The sequence below is a fragment of the Suricata suricatta genome, chromosome 13 (assembly GCF_006229205.1).
Source record: "Suricata suricatta isolate VVHF042 chromosome 13, meerkat_22Aug2017_6uvM2_HiC, whole genome shotgun sequence".
Classification (NCBI taxonomy): Eukaryota; Metazoa; Chordata; class Mammalia; order Carnivora; family Herpestidae; genus Suricata; species Suricata suricatta.
The window spans coordinates 61,506,082-61,517,718 of NC_043712.1; the positions used below are offsets into that span (position 1 = coordinate 61,506,082).

At 41.3% G+C, this 11,637-nt stretch overlaps 1 protein-coding gene across 2 annotated transcripts; it reads left to right on the forward strand.

The window, feature by feature from the left end:
* Positions 1-124: 124 nt before the first annotated feature.
* On the forward strand, positions 125-11,259 carry PRXL2C (peroxiredoxin like 2C). 2 transcript variants are annotated; one of them, XM_029920930.1, is made up of 6 exons: positions 128-475; positions 866-934; positions 1,929-1,982; positions 2,149-2,254; positions 7,253-7,384; positions 10,879-11,259. In XM_029920930.1, exons 1-6 carry the CDS (start codon positions 278-280, stop codon positions 11,004-11,006), a joined length of 687 nt encoding a protein of 228 aa, XP_029776790.1. In that variant the 5' UTR covers positions 128-277; the 3' UTR covers positions 11,007-11,259. The 2 variants fall into 2 exon arrangements, with proteins under 2 accessions (XP_029776791.1, XP_029776790.1); XM_029920931.1 differs by lacking the exon at positions 1,929-1,982 and having other exon boundaries at positions 125-475.
* Positions 11,260-11,637: the final 378 nt, after the last annotated feature.

Genomic DNA, 11,637 nt, shown 5'->3' on the forward strand with positions numbered 1-11,637 from the left:
GCGCCCCGCCCATTATTCAGCTCCGCCCTACCCGGGTTGCGCCCCGCCCAGATTGCGCCCCGCCCCGCCGCGACGAGCTCGGGTCGTCCCCGCTGGCCGGGACCCTACGCAGCTCCGCCCCGTGCGTCTCGCCCCGCTCCGCCCTTGCGCCCGGTGCCCCGCCCGGATTGCTCCGCGGGGAGCACCAAGGTCGGCCGCGAGACGGCTGGCACCGACTGTGCGATCGGCCTGAGCCCCGTGGGCGCGAACTCGAGCCGACCGGGCAGATCTGGGCTCGATGGCCGACCTCGCCCTCGCCCCGGTCACCCGGCAGGTCAGCGGCCGCGCCGCCCCAGCCGCAGTCCCGAGCGGTCCCGAGCGCGGGCAGCCCCTGGCCTCAAGAGTGGCCGAGCTGCCTGTGCTGGACGCCACCGGGAGGCAGGTGCCGTTCGGCGCGCTGTTTCGGGAGCGCCGGGCTATTGTGGTCTTCGTGAGGGTGAGCGCAGGCAGCGGGGCGGCCGGGGCAGAGACCTTGCGGCAGGATGGGATGGAGATTGCTTCTGCAGCCCTGGTGGGGGGACATCGGGTCCCTTTGAAGGTCCAAGGCCCAAGAGTGTGGCACCGCCGGGCCGGGCCCTTCCAGAGGCTTCCGGAATACGAATGCCCTTCTCGCGTCCTTTAATAGGAATGGGAAACAGCCCGCCTAGCCCACTCCGGTCCATTTTACCAGCAAATGAGGCCTAAGAGACTGGGTGCGGCTCAATTTTAATGCACCTCGGGCGTCCTTCACACCTTTTTCTACCCACCTCGAGTGGCGTCACTAGTAACGAAGTACTTGGTCTTTTATAGTTGCTAACTTGCTCTTTTTGCCGGGTTGGGATTTCAGCATTTCCTGTGTTACATCTGCAAAGAATACGTAGAAGATCTGGCCAAAATCCCCAAGAGCTTCTTACAAGTAAGTTTCCTGAGAGTGAGCAGCAGTGTGCCTTGCCTCAGGGCGACCTTGTGAAAGTCACCTGTCATTTATTAAGAAGCGAGGTGGGTTGAAGTACAGAGTATGACACATCTCCAGAACAGACTCTCATAAACCCATATTATCACCTTCCCGCACATCTCTCCACACCTTCAAAAAGGAGAGAGACGTGAGAGATCTATTTCTGTCCAGCTTTACTTTTCTGTGTACTGCCTGCTGTTAGTTACTAACTAACTTATTTGCAAATGTTGGATGATAACAACCAAAAGCACAAATGTTAGAAATTATTGCTATTTTATTCTTTATTTAAAGGTGAAAATTTGTATTTGTTAGGATGTGCCTTCCACATTCCTGTGACAACCACATACACGCTTTTTGTCAGGCACATAAACGTTTGTCCCCAGGTGAGTTTTTGAGTGAAGGAATTGGGCAACCTGTATAAAATTAAGATGTTTCCCTCAGGTGTTAGTAAGTGGGATGTGAAAAAATAAAACTATGATTTATATAATAATTTTTACTCTTTTTTTAATGTTTATTAATTTTTGAGAGAGAGACAGAGCACGAATCGGGGAGGAGAGACAGAATCTGAAGCAGGCTCCAGGCTCTGGGCGGTCAGCACAAAGCCTGATGAAGGGCTTGAACCTACAAGCTGTGAGATCATCACCTCAGCTGAAGTTAGAGGCTTAACTGACTGAGCCACCCAGGCGCCCCTATTTTTATTCTTTTTTAATGTATGCCTTTGGGGAGAGCATAGAGAATCACTGGGTATATTAATTTGAAGTTCTTTCTTAGCAAAAGACCAACTGAATTAACTGAACATTTTAGCATACATTTCTTTATTTTGATTCACACAATTTTGCATTTATTCCATTCTAGAAGCCTATAGGTGGTATTAGAATGGAACAAAAGAGTTGGATAAGGGGAAGTTTTATAAAACTTTCTGGTAATATGTACCTGTGCTTTTTTTCTACTAAAGGAAGCAAATGTCACCCTTATAGTGATTGGACAGTCATCTTACCATCATATTGAGGTAAATATATCATCAGAAATTGTGAAACCAACAGATTAAATCAATTTCAGACATAAAAATTATTTTATTTGAACAACTAAGTGTAGACTAAATTTCTAAAATAAAAACAGGTTATCGTTACTTTTCTCTCATTTTTCCTAATACAAATTCCAAATATCTTTTTTAGCCTTTCTGCAAACTGACTGGGTATTCTCATGAAATCTATGTTGATCCTGAGAGAGAAATTTATAAAAATTTGGGAATGAAAAGAGGCGAAGAAATTGCCCTTTCAGGTAAGACGTGACAGGTCTCATCAGAAAATGCCAGTGGTGCGTTTTACATTTGTGTATGTATGCATAGAGAAAAGAATGGTAAACTCTGAAATAAGGCTGCTTTTTATGATTCTACTGAGTGGGCCAGATACCCCAGATTCTCAAGGGTTCATTTCCTGGGTGTAATGACATAGAAAGCTGTGAGGTACTAAATGAGTGAAGAAAGCAAGTTGCAGAACACTGTTTTTGGTATGATTCTGTTTTTGTGGAAATAAAAACCATTTTCATAAAGATCAAGAGTGTGTGTGTGTGTGTGTGTGTAAAATGAAAAAGGTTTTAAAGATCCTTCCATGCTTACCCCAAATTAGAAAAGTGGCCTTTGTCCTTTTTTAACAGTGGAAGTACATTTTTAAATGTTTGTTTATTTTAAGAGAGAGATAGCATGTGTGTGTGAGCAGACGAGGGGCAGAGAGAGAGAATCCCAAGCAGGCTCTGTCCCATCAGGGCAGAACCTAATGTGGGGCTCGATCTCATGAACCAACTGTGAGATCATGACCTGATCTGAAATCAGGAGTTGGATGCTTAACTGACTGAGTCACCCAGACACCCCTAACAGTGAGTACATTTTATTTTTATTTTTTTTAATAAGGAATTCTAAATTTTTTTTATTGCTTTTTATTTTATTTTTGAGAGACAGAGAGAGACAGCTGGAGCAGGGGAGGGTCAGAGAGAGAGGGAGACACAGAATCCGAAACAGGCTCCAGGCTCTGAGCTAGCTGTCAGCACAGAGCCCGACGCGGGGCCTGAGCCCACAAACCGTGAGATCTGACCTGAGCCGAAGCTGAATGCTTAACCGCCTGAGCCACCCAGGCACCCCCATTTTATTTTTTTAATTCAATGAAAAAATAATATTGCTTGAGTTTATGTATTTTCCTACCTCAACACCATAACTTTTAATCCTCTATGTTCATTGATGAAATCTTAGTTTTCATTTGAAGCCCAACTAAAGCAGAGGTTACTGCTTCTCTAACCATACTTTAATACCACCTTGTACTTTATTATCTACTCTAATAGTGCTTAAGGTGTGCAGATACTATGGTTATTTGAAGAATTTGAAGTTTTATTCATTGTTATGTGGTCCAAATTCCTTGCCCTTAGCACAATTCTTTATAATTAATAGAGACTCATCAGCTTTGGGTGAACTGGTCCTGTGTGTTTTAGATAGAAAGAATATGGCTTCTAAAATGCCAGATGAGATGGGGCTCCTGAGTGGCTCAGTCAGTTAAGCATCTGACTTTTTCTCAGGTCATGATCTCCTGGTTTGTGAGTTCAGGTCCCACGTTGGGCTCTGTGCTGACAGCTCAGAGCCTGGAGCCTGCTCTGGATTCTGTGTCTCCCTCTCTCTCTGCCCCTCCCCTGCTCGGTCTCTGTCTTTCTCTCTCAAAAATAAATAAAAAACATCTTTAAAATTTAAAAAAAAGACAAATGAGAGAACTCAAACTCCAGTCATTCATTCTCAAAAAATATTGTTGAGCTCTTGTCAGTAATCCCCACTTTGTTAGATGCTTCCAGGAGAATCGTGATAAACAGCCCCTGCCATTCTGAAACTCATACTCTACTCTAGGAAACAGAAGCAAACAGCTGATTACAATTTAAGGGCTTGTGATGGAGAACATGTAAGGAGAATACCATTGCCAGAAATATAAGGGGAGAGAAGAATCTGAGAAGGCTTCTCAGAGGAGGTGTCCTAAGCCCAGTCTTTTAATTTTTTTAAATTTTTAATGCTTTTTAATTTTTTTTAAATATTTATTTTTGAGAGAGAGAGAGAGTACAGGGTGGGGAGGGGCTGAGTGAGGGAGACCCAGAATCCGAAGACAGGCTCCAGGCTCTGAGCTGTTAGCACAGAGCCCAACGTGGGGTTTGAGCCCACAAACTGTGAGATCATGACCTGAGCCAAAGTTGGATGCTCAACTGACTGAGCCACCCAAGTGCCCCAATGCTTATTTATTTTTGAGAGAGAGAGAGAGAGACAGAGCACAAGTGGGGAAGGGGCAGAGAGAGAGGGAGACACAAAATCCAAAGCAGGCTCCAGGCTCTGAGCTGTCATCACAGAACCAGATGTGGGGCTGCAGTTTGTGAATGGCAAGGTCATGACCTGAGCTGAAGTCAGGTGCTTAACTGACTGAGCCACCCAGGCACCCCATAAGCCTACTCTTAAAGGAGTGAGCTGGGTGAAATGAGTCTGGGAATGGTGCTGCTGACAGAAAGTAGCACATGCAAAGGCACATGCACATAAAAAACTGTAACTCTTGGAGAAGTGCAGGTCCTGCATCAGGCTAGAGTCAGGAGCCAGTGGGGAATTGGTGTGAGCCCAGGGACAGGTGGTGGCCAATTCAGACTGAGTCTGGGATGACCTGCCAAGGAATTTGGCTTTGTTCTGGAGGCAGTGGAGGTGTCCTACGAGCATTTTAGGTAGAGAAGTGATAGTCATGTGTCTGGTGTGGATGAGTAATCAGAACTTAACAAACCAGAGCCACTAATACAGTTGTAATAGGTTGTAGTAATAGACTAGAAAGAAGTGTCAGGCAGGAAGTGAAGATGGAGAGGAGGGGAATGGGCTGGGAGCTACTTATGACATTGAGTTGACATGATCACTTTACTGATGTTTTTAAAGAAAGCAACCTAAATTTTATTAAAACTAATATGAGCTATCATAAACAGAGTTTGCTCTTTCCTTTTTCTCCTTGGTATAGGAAATTGCAATGTATAGATTGTGAGTCTTACTTATTGGTAGAGTTTTTCTGTGTTATGATAGTCCAAGTGTGTGTAAGTTCTGTTTATCATTTAGCACTTTAGATCTAAACTGTGAGCTTCATCTTAGTAACACCTCACCATTCGCACAATAAAAATACAGAATTGCAAAAAAAACAGATGAATTTGAAACAAAACATATGCTTAAAATTATTAGAGAAGGTATATTTAAATCTTTTAAAGTCTTCTGACCTGTGTTAAAGTACTGTATTTCCAACCAGAAAATATTATTTTCTCATAAAATCATCTTTTAAAAGTTCCTCTTTGAACAAGCATATAAATCCCAGAATAGTCCTACTTGGAAATTAAGACACTAAGAAATAAAATTATAATTTTAAATTAATGGGCATTTTATAAATACAAAATAAGAAAATAAAGCATTTATATGCCAGAGAATAATGGGTTTGTAGAAAACTGAAAAACAGGAGTTTTATACATAAGAACTAAATTCAAATGAGCAAAATTAGATTGTATTTGAAGCAAAGACTGTTGAATTCTAGGTCAGGAATCTCCTTCCAATTTAATTTCTAAAACTTCAGAAATATTAAATAACCCCTTCTCTGGGCATGAAGAAATAGTTTATATTTCTGAATATTTATTTTAGATAGAGAACCTAGAAAACAGTAAACTTTAGTCTCTTACTCATGCCTCTAAGCTAATGAGCCTGTATTTGTTTTTTGGGAACATGAATGTCCATTATCATGGAAACATGAAGCAAATAGAAGGGTCAGAGAGAGAAAGGGAAATAATAGGTATTTGGAAATACTAGAAATTCAGGCAGGTCAAAGGCAGTGTAAATAAAAAAACCAAAAGCAAAACATGAAAGGCAGGGATAGGAGAAAAATAAGGTCCATGAAGTTACAAGAAAGGTAAAGAGACTGAGTCCCTTTATTCAGTGGGAATCGAAGTGGGAAAGGAGGCTGAACAACTGACAGCGAAGGAGAGATGGAGAGGTGGCTGGGGTACCTATTGTTCTAGAGAACTCCCAAAGTCTCAGTAGCATGACAAAGTAGAAGGTTAGTTCTTTTTCTGTTAATTTCAGGATGGGTGTATCTTTTGAAATGCCTCTCCTCCAAGCAGCAGTACCAGCAGGAACACAATAGGAAGGACCCAGGCCCCTCCCTTCCATCTTGTGGCTCTTGTCATTTTCAATGCAAGGCTTCAAAGAATGTAAAGGGAACATGGAGAGTCACTTTTGGGAGGTTTTAAGGAGATAGCCTGGAAATGGCCCCAATAATTTTACTCAGGGGTTAGAACATAGTCACATGGCCATTTGAAACTGCCAGGAAGTTCAGCTGTGGGCCCAGAAAGAGGAAATGGGTTTTGAGCCACATATAATAGTCTGTGCCACAGTGTCTCTTGAAAAGGACTATAGTTACTTATTGTAGGTGAGAGACTGAACAGAGGATAAATGGGGTATTAGAAGGAAAAGCGCTGGGGCGCCTGGCCAGCTCAGTCAGTAGTGCATGCAACTTTTGATCTCGGGGTTATGAGTTGGAACTCTGTGTTGGGTGTGGAGATTGCTTAAAAATAAAATCTTGAAAGAAAAAAGGGAAAGCACTACCAGTTTGAGAAGTCTGTAGCTGACATTTTTCTGTGGCAGGTAATGATGACTTCTTCCTTTAACGTAGTAGTTTTCAACCAGGGGACATTTGGCACTGTGTGGAGACATTTTTGGGTGTCACAACTTGGTGAGTGGTGCTATGGCATCTAGTGGGTGCATAGGGCAGTAATGCTGCTGAACACGCTATGTTGCACAGGACAGAGGTCTAAACTGTCAATAATGAAAGGCTGAAAAGCCTTTCCTTGAAGGAAGAAAAAAAGGCAAGTTGAAAGTAAAGTAACACACATGACAGAGAATGTTTTTTGGGAGGATGGGCAAAAATGGGTGAAGGGGACTGGGAGGTACAGGCTTCCAGCTATAGAATTAAGAAGTCATGGAAGTGAAAGGTACAACATAGGGAATACTGTCAATATATCATCATCCAGTAGTGTTGGATGATGACGGATGGCAGCTACACTTGTGGTGAGCACAGCCCGACTACAGAGCTGTGGAATTGCTGTTATATACCCCAAACTAATGTACATTCTGAGTTAACTATACTTCAAAAAGAGAGAGAGTGAATGTTTTGCAGAAGTAACCATTATCTTCTGATATCTAACTGAATATAAAATGATAATATCTAAAGATAATTCCTAATATTTCAGGAAAGAGCCCCCATGTAAAATCAAATATACTCTCGGGAAGCATTCGGAGCCTGTGGAGGGCAGTGACTGGCCCTCTTTTTGATTTTCAAGGAGACCCTGCTCAGCAAGGCGGAACCCTCGTCTTAGGTCCAGGTAAGCATCATAGTGCAGAGCCAGCAATATGCTTCTTGTAGCTTTTAGAAGTTAAGAGGCTACCCAGTTTCTTCATAAAATAGATGCCATGTAAAAATGGCAATTTGACATTGTAGTAGGCACCTTTCTGCTTGTAGAGGGCAGAGGGCATCTTTTGTTTTTAAAGGCTTCTGTGTATTTTGTGTTGTTTATTGGATGTAATGTGCCTGAGTGATTACAGGTATTGGAGATAGGAAAGTCAGTGGTGGTTTGATGAATTGTATATGGCTATAAAACTGTTTTAAAAAGTTCATGGAGGGGGGCGCCTGGGTGGCTCAGTTGGTTAAGCGTCTGCCTTGGGCTCAGGTCATGATCTCACGGTTCGTGGGTTCGAGCCCTGTGTCAGGCTCTGTGCTGACAGCTCAGAGGCTGGAGCCTGCTTCAGATTCTGTGTCTCCCTCTCTCTCTGACCCTCCCCTGTTCCCGCTGTCTCTGTCTGTCTTTCAAAAAAAAAAAAAGTTCATGGAGGGGCACCTAGGTGGTCCAGACAGGTGAACATCTGACTCTTGCTTGATTTTGGCTCAGGTCATTGTCCTAGGATTGTGGTACTGAGCGCTGCATTGGGCTACTTGCTGAGTGTGGAGCCTGTTTAAGATTCTCTCTCTCTCTCTCTCTCTCTCTCTCTCTCTCTCTCTCTCTCTGTTCCCCTCCACCAACACCCCCCCCAGCCCCTCTCCCAGTTTATGCATTCTCTCTCTCAAAAAATAAGTAAAAATAGGGGCACCTAGGTGGCCCAGTCAGTTAAGCGTCCATCTTCGGCTCAGGTCATGATCTCACAGTTCATGTGTTTGAGCCCCATGTTAGGCTCTGTGCTGACAGCTAGCTCAGATCCTGGAGCCTGTCTTCGAATTCTATGTCTCCCACTCTCTCTGACCCTCCCTTGCTCATGCTGTCTCTGTGTCTCTCAAAAATAAATAAAACATTAAACAAAAAAATTTTTTTTGAAATTCTTTTTTTTTTTAAGATTTTTTTTTTTAATGTTTTATTTATTTTTGAGACAGAGAGAGACAGAGCATGAGAGGGGGAGGGGCAGAAGGAGAAGGAGACACAGAACTGGAAGCAGGCTCCAGGCTCTGAGCTGTCAGACGCCGGGCTCGAACCCACGAACATGAGATCTGACCTGAGCGGAAGTCAGAGGCTTAACCAACTGAGCCACCCAGGCGCCCCTAAACAAAAATTTTTAATTAAAAATAAATAAAAATAAAATAAGTTCATGGAAGTGAACATTTCCACATAGGAGAAAATAAAATCATCAAGCCCTTCTTTTTGGGAAGTGGTGGGTCAATGGAAGAATCAATCCAGTTACTTATATCTAACAAGGCTAGAAGACTCACTTAGTGTCAGAAGGCAAGTCAGCTCATTTAGTAACAATTACTAGAAGCCACATAGTTTTAATAGCTTTATTGATCAGTTTGGACCACCTGAAATTTCTTTGGCTCCACACTGCTATACGGTTGACTGTTGGATCTCTACCATGTTCGAGTATTGTAGTCAGGAACAGGCACTAAATACATTTTTCTTGGTTCTTCTTCCTCTTTAAAATTGTCCACAATTAGGGCGCCTGGGTGGCTCAGTCAGTTAAGCCTCCAACTTCGGCTCAGGTCAGATCTCACGTTCGTGGGTTTGAGCCCTGCATCAGGCTCTGTGCTGATGGGTAGCTCAGAGCCTGGAGCCTGCTTCCTGTTCTGTGTCTCTTTCTCTCTCTGCCCCTCCCCCTCTCATGCTCTGTCTCTCTCTGTATCAAAAATAAATAAAACATTAAAAAAATTTAAGGGGCGCCTGGGTGGCTCAGTTGGTTAAGCCTCCGACTTCAGCTCAGGTCAGATCTCACGTTCGTGGGTTCGAGCCCCGCGTCAGGCTCTGTGCTGACAGCTAGCTCAGAGCCTGGAGCCTGTTTCAGATTCTGTGTCTCCCTCTCTCTCTGGCCCTCCCCCTCTCATGCTCTGTCTCTTCTGTATCAAAAATAAATAAAACATTTAAAAAATTTTTTTAAAAATTAAAAAATGTTGTCCACAATAGTGAGCATAGCTTCTAAGAGTTATAAAATTAATATTTACTTTAATAAATTCCAGATGTCTAAAAGTCTTTAGAAGGAGGCTTTTGACCGAACCATACGGTTTTTTGGCTTTCTGCAATTGGAGTACTCTAGCTAGCTAAAAGCTGTCAATCTCTTTCCCTCTCTTGTGAATTTACACCAGTTATACCAGATAGAAGAGAAGCTCTGTTTTATGAGAATGAGCCCTATAGACTATCCCTGATTGACATTGAGCCATAGTTTTGAATAGCTTGTTTCCATTCTCCGACCTGTTTTGAGCAGTGTCTCAGCATCATGTGACCACATGTTCAGCTGTGTAAGAGTGATGAGTACATGGCGTTCTTCACTATAATGTACCTAATAAGGAGAATATTTTGATACTTTCTGCTGGAAGAAATGTAGCTTCTCTAAGGAAAGAACTGGGTATACTTATTTATGCAAATCTACTATCACAGTTAACCCAGTATTTCATTTTGCCTTATTTGATAATAAGCCAATTCACAATATTAAGTTGACAGTGATACCATAGACAACAGTTAAGTACAATGCAGAGAACATGCCTCTTATAATCAACTAATCATGAAGGTTGATGGAGGAAGGTGAGGGGGATGGGCTAGTTGGGTGATGGGCATTGAGGAGGGCACTTGTGATGAGCACTGGGTGTTGTGTGTAAGTGATGAATCGCTGAATTCTACTCCTGAAGCCAATATTGTACTATATGTTAACTAACTAGAATTTAAATAAAAATTTGAAAAGAAAAAACATACACACAAGGATTACACAATTTCAGCTGTAGGTTGAAAATAAAAAAGTTAATCTAATGTTTTAAGTTGAAATTCTGGCTTTGAGTCTAAGAATCAAAGTAAAAAGACCCTAGACCTATAAATTATGGGTTTATTTGAGCAGATAAAAGGATTGTGGAGGCCTTAATTGTCTCCATTCCCTGCTTTTCAGCCTCTTTCAGTCTCTGGTTATAATGCAGATAGCCTATTAAATCAGTGTTTGGGAGTGAGTTTTTTTTTTTAATCAAGTGATTTATTCCATTATTACATTTAAGAAACACATGATTTTCCAGCTTGATAGACCTATGTTAGTTCTGTATTGTTCCTGTCTGTTTGATAGGACATTTTATTTAATTACATCTAATAAAACATAACACATTATAATTTAAGAATCTTTCCCCTTGGATCTCATAAAACATTAAGTATTACTCTTATTTAACCATAATTCTTGTCATCCTTTATTACCTTAATTAAAAACTATTATGGCATTATATAGAGAATATTATGAACTCCAGGCAATTAAGTTTTCCCTTAGGATTAATTAAAAGTTGCTTTTGCTTCCTTTATTCTAATAAGCAATGAATCTAATGAATAATACTATATGCCAACCTCTGCCTTTTATTCTTATTCCCTTCTAGGTAACAACATCCATTTTATACACCGTGATAGAAATAGGTTGGATCACAAACCCATCAACTCTGTTTTACAGCTTGTAGGAGTTAAGCATGTGGACTTTACAAACAGACCTTCAGTTATCCATGTGTGATGGTATAGATTCTTACCACTTTCAAATGGACCCTTGAAATATGACCTGAAATGTTTAGAGTGTGGTATCCTTGTGCAGACTCTTACTTGTTGGCTTTTCTCAGCCTTTGAGGAGTTAAGAAAATATAAAGAGACCATGTACTATTTGAACTGCATGCTGGGAAGTGTGAGTTGTTAAAAATATGATATGTATATTTATAATTCTATAGCTTTTAAAGTTTTATGTGAAATAAAAATGTATTAAAACTTTAAAAGCTATAAAGTTTTTATTTTATACTATGGTATATCCATATATTTTACATATATGGTATATCCATTCAGTGAAAGTTTTTATTGGCCATTAAAATAATAAATTCTTACGAAGAACATACAAAGGGAAAGGTAAGTGATTCAAGACCATCTTATCCAGTGAAAAAGCAGGATGTCAAATTCCTTAAATAATACAATAATATTGTTACATGTATGTTTATATTTTTGTATGCTTAGGAAAAAGACAGGATATAAAGACACCAGATTATTGCTAGTAGTTACCTCTATGTGGTAGGATTATAGTATCTTTATTTTATTTTCCATACTTTATCTCCTAACTTTCTATAATGAGCATGATTCATTTTTTTGGCCAGGAAAAGTTA